Genomic DNA, 22,851 nt, shown 5'->3' with positions numbered 1-22,851 from the left:
AGAGGGTTTTTGAGGTGGGGCGGCGGCGGCACATGTATCACTGAGTTTTTTTATTCACTTTTTTTACTAAGAAGTTGTTAGTGCATTTACAATGGATTAAAAATTCTCTAATCTATTTAGACATACCAAGTTAATACTCCCTCTGTTTTGATAGGTGTAATTACATACTCCAATAATACTCCCTCTGTTTTGTTGGGTGTAAATTGTAATTAAAGTATGAGAAGATTATCAAAAGAATATGAATCAAACTATCGTGGAGGAGTAAAATTTAACTTATTGAACACTTACTTAAATTCTTATGTCAAAATAGAAATGTATCACTTTGACTGGAATAAGAAGAGTATGAGAACTAAATATATCTTAAAATGAAAACTTTGCTTAATTTGTTATTGGACCATAAAACTATGAACTCTAATATAATTCTAGTATTTTTCACTGTAAAATTGGCCAAAGATATCACATACTTGACGTTCCATGTATTATTTCCCAACCCATCCCAATTAAGATATTCTCGGTCCATCCCAATTAAGATATTCTCGGTGAATATCTTAATAAAGTTTAATATTAGTAGAGCCTAAAAAAAATGTTTCAATTACCATGGGATAGAGGGAGTAAAAGTTACATTTATAATAAAATATTAATGCGGTAAAGTTAGTAGAATGTAGAGTCTATAACAAAAATAGTAAAAACGCAAACGAAACATTTATTGGTGGATGAACGAAAATGACAACCTGAAATAATTATTGATTGAAGAAGTGAGTAATAATTATGTGCACAATGAGTCTTCTTCAATCTCAACTAAACCAAACCTTAAACTGCACTAGTTGACATTTTTAATAATATAAATGTGTCTTAAGTTACGCCGGCCATCTAGTATGAACTTGAATACGAATATGATTTAGCCAATCTACAAGTGGTTCCTAAAATTGAGACATCGTCATACATGAGCTAAACTGATTCACAAATTAAAGGTGACGACAACTAACGGATGGTATGAGTATTTTTTGAGAATTTTAATACTGTTTCATAACCAAAGACTTGTAAAGGAAAATATGATAGGCGTAAATTGTGTGAATCGGTAGTTTTAGAAATTTTAAATGTGTTGTATGTTGCGTCACACCGTCAATCAACAACAATTAAGAAATTAAAAGGCGAAGAAACAATTAGTCAACTTACTAAATCAATACCTAAGATTGAAATATCGTCATACAAAATGCAATTGACCCACTGATCAAAGGTAATGAGATGATCATATTCATGTCGATGAAGGATAGGGAAACTAAATGCAAATTGACTTGCTTATTAAAGATAATAAGATGATCATATTCATGTCAATGAAGGATGGGGTACCTATAGATCTAACTATAGAAGTGAAGTTGTTACTATTTAATAATAAAAAACAGGCTAAGAACAATAACAAAGCAAAGTGAAATAGATCCCACAATGAAGAAACTCGAAATTCTATATACCCATTTTAGTGCGACATAAAGGTATGGAAACTTAGGCCAACAAGTGGTCCAAAATGCCAAAAGAAATTTTAATTTCAACAAACATTTGTCCAAATATCCCCAAACATGAAATTAAAATTTAGTTAAATTTTGGGTCCAACAAAATGTCATACTAATATAATAAGTAGTAAATGACACCGTGGCCACACCAATATTTATTTCGAGGAGGCAATTGAGATTTTAGTACAACAATAATTGGAATATAAACTATACAAACAGCATGCGATATTTTGTTAGTAGATTTTTATTATTTTAAGTAGTAGTATAAATTATTAATTATCTCTAATTATAATTATCTCTGTTTGAGGATCGTTCCAATAGGTCTAATTAAATCCTTTTGTAGAGAAAAAAGAATTCATCTTAGACATAAAATTGTCAAAATATATAAAATAATTAAAGGAGCTCCCTATATAAAAAATAAAAAGTAAATAATTGCAATAATTATGAAAAATAATTGAAGAAACTGCAAGGGCAAGCAATAGCGTGTTGCAAACAATAGAATCATATAAAAGTGATCTCTCTCTCTCTTCAAAGACACACATTGCCATGTGAAAAATGAAGGGTTAGATCCACCTTTATAAACTATGCTTACCTATCAACAGTGAAAATGAATATTAATCAGAATATATGGCAAATTAATTCCTTGGACGCATTAAAAAAGGGTGTGACTTTGAGTTTAAAAAAACCAGAAATCCAGAAGTCCTAATTCTATGATATTTACTTTATCTGCTCCATAAAAATTAACTAATGTAAGTAATATTCTTTTCTTGTTGGATTTGAAAATCATAGCACAAATTATTTTTCATCATAAAATATAGTAATATATGAATTAATTATTTCTGAAAAGTCTCATAGTAACTTAAGCTAACGCTTCACCATCTTGTAAATTATTAGGCCACGACGATTAATATTCATTAGAATTAATCGTCGACGTTAATATATTACTATTATCTAATTTGATTTATTATTTCTCTAGAAACAAAAAATTGGTTCAAGAAGACAAACTTTTTCATCTTTGGACATGTGACGCATAATTTGAAGACAGAAACAAAAGGATGTAGATTCAATGTATGTTCATATTTGCATAAGTAAACTAAGAAAAATAAATAATGTAAAAAGGGACTAAATTTTATTTTTGTAAAGAAAATGACTCATTCACTAACTTTGACATTTCAAATAAATAATACTCCACGACTCAATTAATTACTTGTGTCGGGAATACTAAATTACTTCCCAAAACAAATTAAATCGCAGGCGAAATATATTTATATATGAGTTTCTAACTCATCATTTAATTGCTAACTACAACTAATTTAAGGCCACATGATTTTAAAAATGTGTGGTCTACAATTTGCCACGTGTAATTTTCGTTTTTATTAATTTAATCGAAAAAGATAAAAAAAAACGCCAAATTAAGGTTTTGGATGAAAATGTCAATATAGTGTTTCGAAAATATCAACACAATGCTTTGAGAATGTCAACACAAATTTAGGATTGACATTGTATATGCTTTATATTAACATTTTATCTTAGCTGCATTGACATTAACCTGTGTAATACGAAAAATACGAAAATTCTAGATTTTTTTTTTCAAATTTTGACGTCGGAACATATGCATGTAGTATATCGTTGGAATCCTTATAAAATTATTTTTAATTTGATATATGTTATATGAATTTAAAGTTTTGGGATTTCTTTTAAAAGTTAATCATACTTAACTTGACATTAATACCCCTATTGATATTTTTTTGAATTAATCCTATGGCTTTATTGACGTTTTTTGTTGATCGTATTGACATTTCGTGGTTGATGATCTAGGCCTTTAATTTGAACATCTAATGGCTATTATTGAATTATAATTAGCAATTAAGCATTGAATTAACAATATAACACTCCCCTGAGTTTCTATATATTTGGATCCATCGTATTTAATTTTTTAAGGGTAAATTACACACCCTATATAATTTATAGGCAATTGCATAATAAATTGAATTTATTCAGTGTACAACAAATTTATTGTGCAAAAAAACACACCCTTGTCACTTGTTCATACAATATACATGTACGAAAAGTTTTAATCATATTACCTACAAATTGACAGTTATAATTTTTATATATGCTCGTGGCAATGATAAGTTATACATATTTGTATAGATATAAATATGTCATATTTATTTTTTTTAAATATAATTTATACTACTATGATTTACTAACTACAAGGCCAGTTTAATAGAAGTATATTCTTATCGTGTCTAATATATTATTTTCTCTATCAATTGACTCTAATAGTTTATGTACTATAAAAACAACATTGCGAATTTTCGTTAACTCAAAAAACCTAGCAAATAAACTTAGGGACGTGGTCGAGTGGTATGAAACTCATCTATCCTTAATCAAATAGTCAGATAATTGATCTCTGTCTTTGGGTATGAAGCAGCTTTAAACCCTTGGATCAACTATCTCACCCATTGAAATGCCTACAAATCAGCGCGAGCAATAATAACCGAGCCCGCCAATAGAATTGTTGATTACCAAAAAATAAAAACCTAGCAAATAAATACTATCAACTTACCAGGATGACCGACCAAATTTCATGCTGCCCAACAAATTCTCATCAATTATGCAGCAACTTTTGGAGTTGGACTTCTTTTTTGTACTATTGCCTTTTCTATTTCAATAAACCTTTGATTTTCCACTTTTAATTTTATACTAGTACAAAAAACTTTTTTTGTAAGAATTAGTTTCCTGGAACTTAACATTTAGTACTTTATAAAGATTAATAATTCTGGTTTTTATATTATCCATTAAGAGATTAGAACGATGACAAATAAAGCGATGCACTAGTTTTTTAATGCTCTCACAATTCTTGCATATTAATTGGGCAAAGCGTTAAGAAAATTTTGAAATCTGTCTAATTAATTCTAGTAAACGTTCTGTAACTTCAAATACTTGTTGGAAAAATATTAAAGTTTAAAGTTTTTCGCAATTATTACCTGACATAAAAATCTAGTTGCTTATGTGTAATACACACCCTCTATCCCTAAAAAATATAAACATTTGATTTAATATAAATTTTAATGTACTATAATTAATAAAATAAGAGAGAAATAAAAGTTAATGTAAATAGTATTATTAGTGAAGAGTGAACTCCATATTATTAATAATATAGTATAATAATTTTAATTATAAATAAAATAATTATGTATGGATAATATATTGTTTAACTATTTTATTGCTACGTAATGGGACCATTTATTTAAATTTTAACTAATTTCATAATTTTACATATCACCACAAAGTCTTTTATTGTAATTTGTAAATTTGTAATCAACGAATGTAGGTGGAATGCCACGCGACAATTGATTTAGTTGAAAACCACGCGCGTCGGTGGAAATATTTAAAAGGCGCGCGAATATTGAACTTTCAGATCGAACGACGCAGCGAAAGCCACGTGGCAGACAGATGGGCCACGTACAGCTAACTGAAAAGACATGCTCGCAGCAGCCTTTTTTTAGTTGGAAAAAGCATATACATATTTATTTATTTATTTGATTTTCTCCATGTCACTAAATGAAATCAAAACTAACAGTAATTCTTAGTGATTAATAAATTTTACTTAAAATTAAATACTAAGTATTATTAATACTTTAAAATTATAGCTATTAATTTATAAATATTAAGTGGTGTATAAGATATCTTAATTAAACTCAAATCCTACCCTAAAATTCCTAATACTCTAATGCACGTTTACTATATCCAATACTCTATCATATTCAAGATGACCACATTCCTGAGTAGCACGGGATTGTATGAAGTGTTGTTAGGTGAAATAAAATTGAAAGGAAAAAGGTAGTTGAAGATTTTAATGAGAAGAGGTGAGATTATTTTCAAATTTGGAAATTGGTCATCTTGACTGGGACAAACAAAAAATGAAAGATGACCATCTTGAATGAGATGGAGGGAGTAATTAAATAACTAGTCTGCACACCTTCGACGACAGAGATTATGCACTTTAAATTACTAATATACCATTCAAAAATTAATTTAGATTTTATAACTAACCTTGTCTCATAATAAAATGATCTTGCCCAATATTTATCATTCATTTGGAGTACTAGTAATATTTATTCAGATTACTATTCTACATAATTTTCAACATGTTTAGTCATAATAATATTTTTAATTTTCGTGAAGTTACGATATCCCTATTTCTTCAGTAGTAAAATTATGTCGGATAAATTAAAATTTTGAAATACACGAGCAAACTTTGAGGATGTTTTTGAAAATATTGTTACATAATTAAAATGCATTTGATAATTATATTTTATACTGAATTTCATATAAAAATGATATGTTTGGATAAACTTCCTATTATTTCCAACATTAACCCATACAAATATATTTTTTTTTCTAATAGTGTGTGATGGATAGAACATCAAATTAAATGATTGATTTTAATTGACCAGTCATCATTTATAGCACCTATAATTTTCTTTAAGAAAGCTTTGAAGTTCACTTTCCACGAGTTAAAACACAAATTTAGTACTGTCAAATCGGTCGATTTAATTCCTATTGAAATCAGTTTGAATTTGATACGATTAAATCATCAACTAATTAAGAAGTATGGTATGATGTGCTAAATCCAAGTTTTCTGCATATCAAGCTAACCGACAAAGTCACCTTCTATATTATTTTTTGTAAATTATAGCCTTTTAATTTTGTATGTATCATGATTTGGGAAATAATTGGAACCGGTCAATCTTCACCAAATACTTAATAATCAAATAATAAAAAGAACAATTAATATAATTGACTTATGACAAAAATTTGGGTTACAGCTTGTTAATGTAGTAGAATTCCTCTGCCGACACTCACGTGATTGACAATCTGAAAATAATTGTATAGTAATCACTTCGTCGTCACTGTGAGTCTAATTTATGAGTTACACGGGTTTTAAGAAATATTAAAAATGATAGGTGGAAAACAGTTAGTGGAATATGAGTCCTACTTGTATATATTAGTTTTAAATGAAATGCGAGTGGAATGAGTTAGTGGAAAGTGAAACCCTTTTACCATTTATGATAAAAGTGGACCTCAACTTTTATTCGCAAACGGACTAAAATAAGAAAACAGAACTCTTATTCACGAACAGAAAGAGTAATAGTACTATTAGTTTTTATTTATAATCAATTGTTTTATTTATTAAATCAGTGTTCACTGCCTATTTTAGAGAAGGACAGAATAATTATGCATAACGTCTATGATGACATAATGGCCTCAACTTAAACCGATAAACACTAGAAAATACTCTCTCTCTGTCCCATTAGAAATGCAATATTTTTCTTTTTGGATTGTCCCATTAAAAATGAAACGTTTTCTAAAATGGAAACACCACTCGCTCTACTTTTCCCTCTCTCCTACTTTACTCTCTCTTCATCAACTCACAAAACAACACTTCATAAAATCTCGTACCGGAAACTAAATGTTTCATATTTATTGGGACGGATGGAGTACTGTGTTGAAAAGATAACTGAGTATGTACACATTTGTATTAAAATGTGGATATTTTATTTAGTAACAAATTGTGTTATATTTTGTGGACTTTTGATTATGTTTTGTTTGGACAACAATCTTATAAAAGAGAATATTGAAGAACTGGTGGGTTATGTGCGGCATATTAAATAAGTAGTACTCCTAGTTATTAATTTACAATTGTGGGTTTCTTTATTCGAATAAATCTCGAGTAGTAAATAAAATTTAATGTAATATGGCCCATAAGAGCAATGGGAAGGTAAGAAATGTTTTAATATTCTGAAATTATGTCAGAATAGAATGAATTGCATGCTGGTGTTGCTTCACATCATTTCGATTTTCCATTTTAACAATTACTTACCATGTTTTTCATTGTATTTTATTTTATAAATTTATCTATGTTTATAATATTAATGACAAGTACCATATAACTAGCAACATATCCATATGTAGTACGGGAATGTTTTATGTTTTATTTTATTTTATTTTATTTTTTTAAAGAAAAGTATTATGGGAATGTTAACACATGTTAAAATCCATAAGTTGGTCGATAAATTTAAAAAAAGCTTGCACGAATAAAATTTAGTATGAGAATGATTTCGATGACGTTAGGGATATCAATCAAAATTAGAATTTCAAATTTAATAAATAGTGTTTCTAAAGAATAATTGTGCTATACAATTTCATCGATTCATGATTCGATTTTGATTATATTGAAATTTTATTTTTGAACAGTCACAAAATTCTAACTCTGCATTAATGTTTAATCAATGTTAGTTAGGGCCAATAATTAGTTTAAGTCAAGAGGAGTATAAATTTACTACCGTTTCACAATCGACGTAACCATTGTGAACAAGTAATCAAAATATTAAAAGTTTTAACTTTTAATTAACGAATCATTTTATTTAGTAATAACAAATTTAATTAAAAAAAGTAAGTGTGGCTGCTGGGATTCGAGCCCAGGTCTCCACGGCCACAACGTGGAATTCTAACCACTAAACTACAGCCACTTAATGACAAAACCGTTAAAATAATTATAATTATAACTAATTACTACATGTAGCAAACTAATTAAGTTGCTACAAACCAAAGTCCAAAAAACAAGGAGCTAATTCCGAGAAAGCATTGTTAACTGTGTTGTTTTACACTGAATTTTTTAATGTGTTTATTTAATCACTGACTCTTTCATATCTCGAAAATAAAGGCAACTTGCAATGATAAGGAGTACATGAAAATACAATTAAAAGTTCTTGGTAATTGCTTCTCCTATTTTCCATCATCTATTATTGCAATAATTCATTTTCAAAAGAAAAAGATAGTGCTAGTTAAAAAGGCAGTAGTACTATTTTTCCTATAAACTCACAGAAATGTACATAAAATTATCTATGTAAATTGAATTAGTACACCAATTCAAAACCCATTATTTTATTTATTATATTACTACTTCTTAATTGTGAATACTATAGAGTTAAATCCATGAAAGTTGATAAAATAATAAAGTTAAATGAACATTTGTAAACTTTCTTATAATAGATAATTAGTAGTATTAATAAATAGAGTGAACTACAAAAATAGTCCCTTTACTATGCGATTATCTCGCCAATAAACCCTGGACTTTAAAAATATCCTCAGACAACCCTGGACTAAGCGTTTATCTCGAAAATGGTCATTTTTCACTGTTTCGTGACGAAAATACCCTTTTGGGGGGTTTTGGGAGATTTGGGCAATTTGGTCTTTTTACATTTTAAATCTGATATTATTTTTGTGATGTACTAAATATGATATTATTTCAAAATTATCATTCTTCTTTCCTTTTGTCATCCTTCACTTTGTTTCTTTATTTCAATATTAGATTTACTTTTATAAAATTAAATTTTAAATTTCGAATTTTAAATATCAATAAATTTTTTTAATTATTAAAATTACTATTAGATAACAAATTAATAGTTTTAATCAATATTTGATAGTGTATAATATTTAATCAATAAGGTGCGTCGCCGCCATAGTTTTAATCAATAATTAATAGTTTTAATCATAAATAGATCATATAACACGATTTAGTACGAAATAAATATGCATCTAATGTATAGGAGAATTTGACTAAACATATTATGAGGTTGACTAAAAATTTGATACTACTAAAAATTTGATATAGGAGAATTTTTGTTTTTCTAGTTAATTTTGATTCTTTTCAAATTAATAAACGGAAATTATATTAGTGTTACATTAGATGCATATTTATTCGGAATAAATCGTGTTATATGATCTATTTATGATTAAAACTAAGGTGTCGTCGTACCTTATTGATTAAATATTAGACGCTATCAAATATTGATTAAAACTATTAATCTGTTATTTAACACTAGTAATTTTAATAATTAACAAAATTTATTGATATTTAAGAATCAAAATTTAAAATTTAATTTTATAAAATCAAATCTAATATTGAAATAAAGAAACAAAGTGAAGGATGACAAAATGGAAGAAGAATGATAATTTTGAAATAATATCGATTTAGTATATAACTGAAATAATATCAGATTTAAAATGTAAAAAGACCAAATTGCCCAAAACCCCCAAAACCTCCCAAAAGGGTAGTTTCGTCACGAAACAGTGAAAAAAAGACCATTTTCGAGATAAACACTTAGTCCAGGATTGTCTGGGAATATTTTTAAAGTCTAGGGTTCACTGGCGAGATAAACGTATAGTCCAGAGACTATTTTTTTAGTTCACTGTAATAAATAATAATGATATCCCATACACCAATGTTTTTAACGCTCTCAATGAAACATGTGACATTTACATAATTTCATTAAATGGTTATTATGTAATGTATCGTGAATTTTATTACACATGGGCTACCCTTAGGCCCAATGATTATGGTGTCATCAAAATCCATTATTTATTACTGCTTAATAAAGAATTAAAACTACAATAAAATCACAACCTACTCCTAAGTCCTATTACAGTATCAGAAGTTGATAGGTTAGCAAATATTCATTTATTGAGCTTCAGTTGAATTAGTTTGTCATAAAATTTTATTTTATTGGTAGAATACTATGTTCTACAACGGCATAAATCAATTTCTAAAGTCAATGAAGTCGAAAATTAACTAAATCTATAAAGTTTAGTAGTTTTAGAAACGAGTGTCATTAAATGGCTAAATTATTTAAATCTCTACTCATTTTTGTAGTTGGACATGTCCTTGTCATTCATTGTTGTTTAAGACAATTCAACTCATTTGTCGTGCAATTTATGTCGACATTCAAAGTTTTACTGTAAAATAAATTTATTACTCCCTCCGTCCGCAAATAGGAGTCCCGTTTTTCCATTTTAGTTCGTCCACGAAATAAGAGTCCCAATTTATTTTTACTATAAAGGGTAATAGAGTCTCACATTCCACTAACTCATTACACTCATATTTCATTTAAAACTAATATATATACAAGTGAGACTTATATTCCTCTCACTTTTTTCCATCCATTTTTTTTTAATATTTTTTAAAACTCGGGCTGTCAAGGAATAAAACTCCTAATGGCGGAGGGAGGGCATATATTGAAATTAGATGTGCAGATGCACCAAATTTTTATAGAACTTTCAGATCGCATGTACTTAGATGAGAGAGATAATAGAATAATTTTTTTGTTGATAAAAAGATGTTACATTGAAGCGTAATCCAAAGCTAGAAACTAAACTAGAGTAATCAAGATGCATAATACTATCAAATAATAAAACCTATGCAAGAGTTCAAAATAATAATAAAAAAAATAAAGTAACCAAAATATAACTAAATTATTGACTAAGCTTAAGGGTATTAATATAAATAGGAATGATTTGGCAACGAAATTATTAAAAATAAAAAATTGAAGTGTGGCTGCTGGGATTCGAGCCCAGGTCTCCACGGCCACAACGTGGAATTCTTACCACTAAACTACAGCCACTTCATGTCAATTGCTTAGGTAGGTTGCTATTACTTATTATCGTATGATTATGACTATCCATCATGAATTAAGTTATGAAATTATTTTAGTTGAAAAGGGGTGATTATGGTTCATTAGCATATGATTATTCATCTAGAATTTGGTTGTGATATTGAATTTCATAAACCAAACATAATAGTACATATTTGATCATGAGATTTAATCTTTTAAACTGAATGGACTCTTATAGTTGAGTCATACTCGGTCTACAATTATTTATTTTATTTTCTTCAATTTTTTCCACATTACATTATTCTATCTCATAATTTAATATAGGCCGACTTAAACTCAATCATAATAATCACTCATTCCTCTTCGTGCAAAAAAAAAAAAAAAAACACCTCAATTATGGTGGAACGAAGGGGATACCATTTTTTATCCGAACAACTATATTCTTCATATCCAAAATGCTTCGGGGGTGTTCGGTTTGCAAGATTGTATCCGAGATTAAATTTGTTGTGTGTTTGGTTCATGAGATTCAACCCCACAACTCAATCCTAGATGGATAATCATGGGATAATTAATCATAGTTAACCCCCTATGACTAAAATAATCTCACAACTTAAACCTAGATTGTATCTTGGTATTATTTTATCTTGCAAATCGTACACCACCTTCAAGTAATTATTCCAAACATATAGATAGCATTCTCGTAGAATCAACTTCATAATTGATTTGTGCAATGATGATGTGTGAACATGAATCCAAACTCCACCACCCTTTACATTACATCAATAGTTTCTCAAGTAGAAGCGTTTAAAATGTCGTCTCAAATGATTTGCACCAAGTGACAAGAGTTATCTGAAAAAACAAAAGGTAACATTCACTTATTTTAGTGATATTTCTTATTCTGCCTCAGATGATTTACATGGTACAATTAATCTATCTATTCCTCTTAGTTGGAACTCAATGTTAAGGAGGATCAATAACTTAACACACAACATGATAATACAGCCTCTGATTCAGATATATCTTTTGTATTTCTAAATTTATACCACCACTTTGTCCAGTCTCTCTCTCTCTCTACTCTGCTTCATCACACCATTTAATCCTTATCCCACTGCTAAAGAAACCTCACAGCATCAGCTAATACTGTTTCTGGAATTCCCTATGTCACCCAAAACACTCATCACTAGATTGACCGAACTTTCTGCAACCGTCGTGGCCTTCGCTTCTCCGCCACAGGAATCACATTCTCCATAAGCTGCAACAACATACAAGCACAACATCACTCCTCAGATAAATATGTGGTGATCAGCTTATGTGACTCAAAAATCAAAATCTCTTGGAGCTTTTTCTAGAAACTTAGCAACATGAGAGAGAGTCTCAATGTTATTGACAAGCTATTCAAATATAGAAGATCAAAGTTATTTTTATGCAGAAAATATGAAAATGTAAAGAAGTGCTTGCTGACAAAGCTATATATGGATGAAAATGCATACCTGCTTAAGCCTCTTCTTTGTCCGGTCTGCCTGTAATTGGAAATGACATGAACATTATATTTGTGAGACTAGGAAAGTTGTAAAAATATAAGATGGACAATCCTGAGACCAACAACTATAAATGGCATACATCAATTTCCTAGACCACAGTAGTTATAAGACATGCTGATAGACAGTACCATTAAGGAAATCACATAAAGCACAATATAGCTCATCAAAACTAAATTTCCATCCCTTACAACAAAAGAAGTTAATTACCGTCAATTAAGGACAGAAAAGTACAAATTCATGAAGCAACTATGTCAAAGTTAACCTAGAGTAACAGATAGAGGCTGATCCTAAGAACATGGATAAATACTTTCACACAGCAAAAAGAGATATGGATACAGGACATACAAAATTATTCATTCCATAAAATTAGTATCCCCAATAACCAACCAGAAGCTCATAATATTTGAATAAATCTCAAGTGGCTCAATCCCCAAAATTCACAATACATTTTCTTGTATTCTTATAAATCTAAATCTATTTAGATTTACAGAACTAGATTTTTTTTATATACAGCCTTGAAACAAGAAAGCACACAGCAATTTTGATATCTGAACAAACAAAATACTAGATAACATAAGAAAAACATGACTTAAGACACCTTTCCCGTTAAATAAACTGGTTTGTAACTAGAATAACGATTTCAAGAAAGAATTCAAGGATACCAGATGCTTCAATGAAAACAAAAACATAAAATACAGTATAGCATACTCTAAGCAGTGGTTCAGCCAGGTGGACTAATTTAACTTGCAGTCCACTCAGTATTACAAATTAATCAACTTATGTGATAGTATAATATAATAGCATAATACAAACAGTAATATGCACCCACAAAATAACATTCAACTTATGCTTATCAGCCCCCAAAATATAATAGTACTGCTAGTACCATTTAACCCATCAACATCCACATATAAAAAGCCGAGGTAACACCATTCAGATCAGAAATGCACTTTTCTGCCACTTTTATTTATGCAAATTCCCACTTCCTCCCAAAGTTATCATGGCACTCTCAAATCAGTTAAAAAATATAGAGCAAAGATATCTTTCTAAGAAAAAAATTCCTCTTTTTCTTCTACCACAAATTAATTACTTTATAAAATGAAGAGTGAATTTAGAATTACCATTGATGAAAAATTTGTGGCTAAAGGGATTTCCAAGTTTACTTAAAATTCATGGCTTGGATCAGAAACTTCAATTTGAGAAGATAATCAGTAACCAGTAAGAGAGGTATAAAGCAAAAATATTCCCCACAAAGAAGAATCCCTTTTTTTACAAAAATTGCAAGAGCAGATCATCCAGTTTTGGGGAATTCAAACTGGTATTTCCTGATTGAATCGCAGGATGGTTATTTGGTAGTTGGCACTACTGAACTGGACACTGAACCATAGTCCAGTTAGGTAAAAATAGAGTGCCATGAGTAAATGGGATGGGTTGTAGGTTAATGGGCTGAAAATGACAACTCGACCGCTATGGCTGCCACCATCAAAATCTGGCACAAATCATCCTAGCGATGGAGCTTTTAAAAAGAATCGTCCCAGAAAAGCGCCATGGCAGATATTTAATAACACTTCTGGTTTAGTAAACAGCTGTCACTACCAATTTCCCAAAATGCATTTATATTTCGAATCAGTGGCCATGCTTTATTTAACAAACTGTGTACGCGCGCGTGCGCGTGTGATTGAGAGAGAGAGTTGGATATACATTTTACATAAATGCATGACATCACTTGTTAGAGAAAAGCACACACATACTATGCAAATTTGAATTATTATCGTTATAAGTAGTACTCCCTCTATTCCCAATTTCCACAAATAAGGAAATGGATTTAATAAACTTAGAAAGCGAAAGAACATACATTTTCCAAGTATACCCTTATTTACTTATCAAGATCGAAAGATCGGTAACTTCAGAAATGAATTGAGTACGTGCACATTAAGGGAAAAGAAAAATTAATACACCGTTACCAATAAAAGTGGACTACAATTATTAAAATGGACATTAGGTCATAACCTAAACTATCTTTGCCGGAATGAGTTAGTATGTAAAAGAAGAACGCAATCTTTCTTGCCAGGATAGACTTGATTTCCATTAGCAGGATAGGCAGGCTTTGTTCCTGAGGGACATGCCTAAATGGGATAGACAGCCATTGCAGACTGGTTGTCTTACCCAAGTTCAATTCCATAAGGATATGAACCATTCTAAGTAAAGACAGGGAAACTCATCTATGTTCGTCAAAACCCCATTTTAGCCAAATGAAAGGAACAAGATACTCAGTACACATTTTGCTCTCTCTACCTATCATACACTCTTTTTCTTAGCTTACACTACACTGCTAGCATAACTATCTTTTACTGACAGAATTACGCCAAGTAAAAATATTGGGACACTGCTAAGCAGATAACTATTTAGTTCTGGCAATCACGCATACAAAATAGTGAATGATGTTAAAACACCACAGTGGAAGACCCAACCCCAGAGACGACTCCTTGCATTCACCAAAACTCAGTGTCTAAGAGCATGCTAGATATTCGTTTCCTGATAATACTACAATGCTTGGGCTAAGAGATCGGGGGCACACATGAATAGACTTTGCAGCTTAGTAAGTTCTGCTGCAGCCAAAATATAAATGGCAAAATACTCGTCTGAGGTGAAAAAAGAAATACCAACAGCGAAGGGACCATCAAGATGATTTGACAGTTACAAATGAAAAAACAACGTGGCAACTAATTATTCTTACTTAAAAAAATACGTATTACCATGTTAAAAAGATGATACTAATAATTAATAACCAAGCAAAAGATGAAAACATTGCTACGTTCGATTGAGCTTTGATACTACATAACAAAATTATACTTGAATCATCTCAATCGACCTTAAATTCAGGCAACATAAGTCGTTGAAGAGAATTGTCAACCAATCCAAAGTATTTACACAAAACAGGAAAACAAGAATTCCATAGCCAACGCATGTAAACTGAAATTACCTTTTCTTTTAGCAGCTGCTCATTTTCTTCCTCCAGTCTCACTGCCATTGACTCCAATTCCACTTGATACGCCTAACAAATCACAAAAAAACGGATCATTAAGAGCAGGAAAGGCTCATCACTAGAAACTATCCAGAAAACACAAATTTCCACCTGCTTACGCTCTCTAGACCTAGCCGCAGACTCCCGGTTCTTGATCATCCTTCTCTGCCTTTGCTGCGCCGCCTTATCCATGGGTTCCAACAAACTCAAACTTCTCCTCCCTCTCCCTCGACCCAAACCCCCAACATCCAAACCCCCACTCAGTGCCCCTCCTATCACACCCGAACCACTCTCGAAACTGTAAAACCTTCCACTTAAGCCTTCCTCCTTCACCTCCACACTTCTTATCTTCGCATCCTCGTCCGCTTCTGCGTCCGCGTCCTCCTCATCCTCACCGGCCTTGGCCAAAAAATCCTCCAGAGTCATCATCTCTTCCTTTGGCTTCTTCTCACACTTTTTCCCCGCCACAATCTCCCTCCACACATCATCCACCGTTTTCCTAGCCGTCTTCGGCGGCTCCCTCTCTCCATCGCTAATCGGAGTAACCGCCCCAGCCGCGTCTAGACGCGTGATCTCCGCATTCAGCAACGTACTCGAACCACTCTCCGCAGCGGAACTTATTCTCACACGAGCATTGCTCAAAAATCCAGAACCGGAGGCTAAATCATTGCTGCCGCTATCAATCCTAAGGAAATCTACAGTCGAGGAGGTGGAAGCGCACACCGAGAGCTTGCGCTTGTGATCCGAATCGCAGGATGTCGAAGAAGCCATGAACTCCGACGACGACGCCATTACACAATCAGACCTTCGATCAATTCAGCACGCATCGAGCTTGATCGCACCAAGCATTTCCCTTTCACGCGCAAAATGTGTATGCATCACCTCATACACACGAAATCACACAGAGTTTTATACCATGTGATGCTTGAAGGTATGGACAACCTACCTAGGGTTTTGGAGTGCTTGGATTTTGACAAATGGATGCCAATTTGGGGATATTGACGTGTTCGCTGGTAAGAGGCCGAAATCACTGTTGCGCTGTGAAGTAAATTTCAAAACGATTCTTGTTGGAACTGGACGGAATTGCAGGACTTATACCAGAGAAGGCTTCGTTTTGACTGGAAATAGTGCTGATCTTTAACCAAAAGTCGTGCTTGATACCAGGCGACTTTGGATATACATATCATAGTTGGATAATTTTATATATCTTACATATTTTAGATCTAAGAAGAAGTTATTTTATAGTTGAGCAGTGTATAACATAAAACAAATGAAAACGTTTATCTTTTAATAACAATCAAGTGTCAAAATCTAGATAATTGAAAATAAGAAAATCGAGTCTAAAGAATGTTAAGACGTAAATGTAGTATTTAAGTTGGTCCTTTGCACGATTTCTCGCAAATACTTCATCTTCCACATGGTTTTGAGAAATGCGATCCCACCCATATAATAGCTATTGTAATCAACACAAGAAATCAACCGATGAACCCTAGAATTTGGGTGTGAGAATTTTTGGGAGAGAAGAAGACTTTTGCAGAGAGAATCTACAAAATTTTTATTCAATGAAGTCAAGTGATCAAACTCTACAACATGAGCTAATATCTATATTTTATATTCTACCAAAACTAAGTGTATAAGAGCTACACTAGTCAGTTACAGCTACACACTCAATTGCCTTCAACGATAGTTGACAGCTCATTATTCCATCTCACTTCTTGATCTAGTAGGCTGCTTCTCCATATTCCTTAACAATCTCCACCTTGGTGATCACAACAACAAATCAGAAATATGTTATGTACAAACTAACAAGCCTACAACAATATTCAAACTTTTCTTTGCTCAAAGGCTTGGTGAGCATGTCAGCAAGGTTGTGGGCAGTGTCTATCTTGACAACTCTCACCCTGCCACTCTCCCCCTCATCTCTGATAAAATGAAGCCTCACATTAATATGCTTACTCCGTTCATGAAACATTTGATGCCTAGCCAAACATATAGCTCCACTGTTGTCACAGTGAACTGTAACACCTTCCTGCTCTATCCCAAATTCTGATATCAATCCCATCAGCCATTTACTTTCTTTCACAGTTGAAGTAAGTGCCATGTATTCAGTCTCAGTAGTTGATAGAGCAACAACACTCTGCAAATTTGATTTTCAACATACAGCAGATCCAAACAAAGTAAAGATGTAACCTGTCTGAGATCTTCTTGTATCCAGGCTAGAAGCATAATCAGAATCACAAAATCCAGCCAGAGGGTCTTTCTCTACTCCACCTTCTCTCTGGTAAACAAAATCCCAAGCTTATCAGCCCTTTTGAGATATCTCATAGTCCATTTCAGAGCACTCCAGTGTCTCTTACCAAAACCAGCCATGTATCTACTAGTGTTGCTAATAGCTTGAGCAATGTCAGGCCTTGTACAAATCATCATGTACATCAGGCTCCCGACTATATTAGAGCAAGGGATTAACTCCATTTCCCTCCTTTCTTCTTCTCCACTAGCCTTCTGATCTTTTGACAGTTTGAAGTGCATTGCCAGAGGTGTGGTTGTGCTTTTCATGTTCTCAGCCTTGAATTTTCTGAGAGTTTTTTGAATGTATTCCGTTTGAAACAACCACAACTTCCCTTTGCTTCTATCCCACACTATATCCATGCCAATGATCCTTTTAACAGCACCAAGGTCCTTCATTTCAAAACTTGCCCTCAACTGCTCTTTAACATTTCTGATTTCATTTATACCTTGTCCTGATATCTACATGTCGTCTACATACAACAGAGGATATATAGGCTCTTTATTCTTCTGCCTCTTCACAAACACACAACTATCATACAATGATCTACAAAATCCCAGCTGTGACAGATTGTCACCAAACTCCAAATACTACTGTCAACTGCTTTGTTTGAGACCATATATGCTCTTCTTGAGCAGACAAACTTTTTGCTCTGATCTAGGAACCTCAAAGCCTTGTGGTTGAGCCACGTAGATAGTTTTCTCTAGATCCCCATTTAGAAATGTTGTTTTAACATCAAGCTGTTCTAATTCCCAATTCCTTTTTGCTGCTACTGCCAATAAAACTCTGATGGAACTGTGCTTGACAACTGGAGAGAAAACTTCATTGAAATCAACTCCCTCTTCCTGGATGAAACCTTTTGCCACAAGCCTTGCCTTAAATCTTACTCCCTCCGTCCCAGTTTTTTAGTCACATTTTTCCATAAAAGTCCGTCCCACATTTATAGTCACGTTTAGAATTTTCCATATTTGGACATAAAATTTTACCCCATTATTCACTAAAATTACACCCAAATGCCATTATCAACACAAAAAAAAAAACCAAAATGTCAAAAAGGGACCCACCTTCAACCAACTCACTTAATTTATTACACACTCCACCATCTCACTTCATTAATCACACACTCCACCAATTCCTTAAAACCCGTGCCATAACTAAGTGTGACTATAAATCTGGGACGGAGGGAGTACATTATTTGACTGAGCTGCTTCAAACTTTTTCTTGAACACCCACTTACAGCCAATAACTTTTCCAAATTCAGCTTTATCTACCAAGATCCAAGTCTTGTTCTTGATCAGTGAATCAATTTCTTCCTTCATAGCCTGAATCCATTGCTATATGTAAGGCATAGAACAACATCTCATTGTCTCTATATCTGGCTGGAGGTCTCACATTTTCTCTCCTGGTTCTGTCTCTGGCCAGTTGGTAATTTCTAAGATCTGATTGTTGAGCCTCAGGGCCACCAGCTTGACCCTCAGTGTCTGGTTGCTGATCAGTGACTTCACTTTGAACACCACCATCAGATACACTATCAAATTGCTCCAACTGATCATCTTCCACCTCAAAGTGAACATCACTGATTTCCATATTAATGCACTATTTTTTAGCACTAAATAAACCTGCAAGTATACAGAGTATATATAGTATAGTCAAAGGTCAATACCGGATATCAAACACGGAAAAGGCAAACACAAAGTGTCTATCCTCTACTAAGACTCAATTAATATCTGGAAAAGCAAGTAGGTTTTGAAAAACTTTTGAAAACTAAAAACAATAAAAAGCATATAACAACTAAATGCAAAGAAAACACGGAGATAATCGATAGAGATAAGGGAATCCCAGGGATGTGCGTTCACAGTTATGGTTATACAAATTTCAACTACAATACCCTAGCACAGTTTATACTTTGAAAGGACGAGTCACCTAGCTTATGCTCATGCGATACAAACGTTGATTACAAAATTAGGGTTGTCAATCCTAACACGTAACTCCAAAAAGCTCCTAAGACCCTTGAAAAGTCCTCACTCTCAATTAACAGTGCCGTTTTAAGGGAAACTAATTGTAGCGTCTACTAAGTGAATCTAACTCGCTAGAACTCTCTCACAGTTATGAAGCAAGCTATATTAAATCATACAAGATTGTGTCACTCAATCATGCAACATCAGATGTACTTAGGGAAGAAACAAAATAAAAAAACGGATATTAAATAGAAAAAGGAATTGTATAAACCAATAAAAGTTACTAACACATCCAAAGAATCCTATGAATTTAGTTAGACATAATTGAATAAGCTAAAAACATAGATTGGAGTGAAAATATTTGGAACATAAAACTAAAGCAAATAAAACCCGTAGGTTGAATCTTTGTCGTTCTTGATGTTCTTGAAATCCTTCTCCAACCCCTTGCACAATGAAGAACTCTCAAATTTATGCTATGGAAGTAATTGGAAAAAAGATGATGAAGAATTAGGGTTGGAGGAGGAGCTATGAAAGCTCCCCTTTTGGGGGCTAAGGAAGGGTTGGATTCTATGAATGAGGTTATGAGGTATATATAAGCTTGAAAAGGATTTAAATTTGGTAATAAGTTTCCTCCAAGCATTAGGAAAGATGTAATTTTCGTTGCCCATAGTAGAAGGAAAAGATTTGGCTTCACAAGGTAATATCCTCTTTCCTTTTTCAAATTTCCGCCTAGACTGCAGCTGACAGCTTTGCGCGGCTTTAGTAGAACGGCCATAACTCTCTCCACAGAACTCCGATTGAGGTAATTCTTGTACCATCTTGTAGATATTTTCAAGACGAAGAGAATTGTGTGTAGAAAGACTTGATCAGACTTCAGGATCTCCGATAAATTGAGTTTGAAGACAGCTATCGCGCGCCGCATTTTTGTGGCGGGCCGCCGCACCTTGGCCGGCGGTCGCCGCGCGCAGTCCAGAAGCTTTTGACTCTTTGTGGCGGTCGCCACGCACTTCCCGGCGGCCGCCGGGCGTGTCTTTTTCACCGCTGAGCGCCGGCGGTCGCCGGAAGTGTTGCGGCAGTCGCCGGAGAAGCTCCAGATTTCCTACTTCGCATTTTTACTCCCTTTTTAGGCTCAAATATGTACATTTCTCACAAAACATGTCAAAATACCAAAATAGATAATATATGCAAATAATGGACATGTAATGCAACTTTGACATTAAAAACGGACCAAATAATGGCCTTAAAATAGTGCAAAATGCGAGCGTATCACATATCATGGCTAGTTTTGGGTTTAGGGTTTTTTCCTGGATCCAAGCACCAAAGCCTATAGCCTTTGACTCCTTTCTGATATCCCAGCATGATACATTGAAGAGCTCTTGCATTGAGCTTTCCTTGCTTTTGATGTGCAAAAGCTTTACATCCAAAAGGCTTTATTCTTGTATAATCTGACTTACCACCATACCATCTTTCATCTGGTATAGCTCCACCTATTCCAGAAGCAGGTCTTGTTAATGAGATAGGCTGTTGTAGAAACTGCCTCTGCCCAGAAATGTTTTCCCACACCAGAAGAAGTCAACAAGCACCTTACTCTTCAAGCAAGGTTCAGTTCATTCTTTCAGCAATACTATTCGGTTGTGGATTCCCAAGGACAGTCTTGTGTCTCTTTATACCATTCTCTTGACAAAACTGATCAAATTCTTTTGACAAGTATTCAAGTCTATTGTCAGTTCTTAAGACCTTTGGTGAAATCCCTTTCTCAGTTCCCACTTCTTTACACCATATCTTGAATGTATTAAAGACATCAGATTTCTCCTTCAAGATATAGACCCAAACTTTTCTAGACCAATCATCAATTATAGACATGTAGTATTTTCCTTCACCTAAGCTCTTAACTGATACAGGACCCCATAGATCCGAATGCACATAATCTAGAGGTGAGGTAGATGTGCGTTTACCTGTTGGAAAACTGAGCTTCTTGGACTTTCCCAGCAAGCAATCCTCACAAGCCCCAAGCTTATCATCTCCAGTAACTTCAATCAGACCCTTACTAGAGCCTTCAAACTACCCTCTGCTGGATGTCTAAGTCTGGAATGCCAACGCCTCAAATCTGGTTTTGTCACAGAGTTTGATTCACCCAGAATAACAGTTGATTGTAGGTAATACTGAAGGGGTTGGCAGTGGAAGCGCTCACATAAATCAATTACAGATAATTCAGATCTATTTAGCGGATTATTTAGACAAATTCTATTCACGTAATTATCACATGTATCATGCTCATAACTCAAATAATAACATGCTTTAAATTAATTGAAACCTAAAACATGCTTTTCTAAGGTTAAGCCATTATACCTTGATGATTCTCCAAAGAATCGAAGATGGTTAGCGCCTTCTCCACGTGAAGATCTTTAGTACAAAACCACGAATCTTCTGACGTTCCCGGACTGTGAACTGATATCAGGGTGGGCTGATCTCACCAGTGCACTGGGACTTAAATAGAGAAGACATAAATCCTTTCCCTCGGAGGAGAGAAAATTCGACCACCACTATGAGTAGGGGGGCCGAAAATTTTAGAGAAAAATTAAGTGTATTTTCTGTCTCCTTTATTCTCCTATTTATAATAAGTCACATATTGGGCCCAGTCAGGGATCTATGAAAGGCTTTGGATATGGGCTCCTCCAATTAACTTTTTACCAATTAAATTAAACCCAATTTAATATAAGCTTGAAATTGGAATATTACGAGCAGCCACTACAGAAGTAATATTGCACTCCCCATCCAAATCCGAAATTACAAGTACTTCGGGTTTCCAATACTTTATATTTATTTCCCGCGCTTAAGATAGAAACATCCATTAATTAATCATTGTCTGTCATGGACTTAATTAATCAATATCTTATTTATTCCAAGAGATGACTCAGCAAGAAAATCTTATTTATTATTCATAGAGTAATAAAACTCCAACTAGCTAGGTTCCGAATAATAAAACCTTATTTCAAGCTTCTCTTGAGGATGTTATCAAACGAGACTCACCTCGCGCACGATTCAACATAATAGCAATCCTAGCACCG

General features: G+C 33.1%; 1 protein-coding gene and 2 non-coding genes across 3 annotated transcripts; all 3 read right to left on the bottom strand.

The window, feature by feature from the left end:
* Positions 1-7,978: 7,978 nt before the first annotated feature.
* On the bottom strand, positions 7,979-8,050 carry TRNAH-GUG. Its single transcript has one exon. It is a non-coding gene; the product is annotated as a tRNA-His (tRNA).
* A 2,859-nt stretch (positions 8,051-10,909) lies between these two features.
* On the bottom strand, positions 10,910-10,981 carry TRNAH-GUG. Its single transcript has one exon. It is a non-coding gene; the product is annotated as a tRNA-His (tRNA).
* An 841-nt stretch (positions 10,982-11,822) lies between these two features.
* LOC125207776 (G-box-binding factor 4-like) lies at positions 11,823-16,577 on the bottom strand. Its single transcript, XM_048107254.1, has 4 exons — positions 15,650-16,577; positions 15,497-15,568; positions 12,463-12,492; positions 11,823-12,224 (listed from the first exon to the last, which is right to left on the bottom strand). The coding sequence occupies exons 1-4, from the start codon at positions 16,328-16,330 to the stop codon at positions 12,153-12,155; spliced, it is 855 nt and encodes a 284-aa protein (XP_047963211.1). The 5' UTR covers positions 16,331-16,577; the 3' UTR covers positions 11,823-12,152.
* Positions 16,578-22,851: the final 6,274 nt, after the last annotated feature.

Source organism: Salvia hispanica, chromosome 2 (genome assembly GCF_023119035.1).
Source record: "Salvia hispanica cultivar TCC Black 2014 chromosome 2, UniMelb_Shisp_WGS_1.0, whole genome shotgun sequence".
Taxonomy (NCBI): domain Eukaryota; kingdom Viridiplantae; phylum Streptophyta; class Magnoliopsida; order Lamiales; family Lamiaceae; genus Salvia; species Salvia hispanica.
The sequence above is the reverse complement of the archived record's forward strand: the minus strand, read 5'-3'. Positions and strand labels throughout refer to the sequence as shown.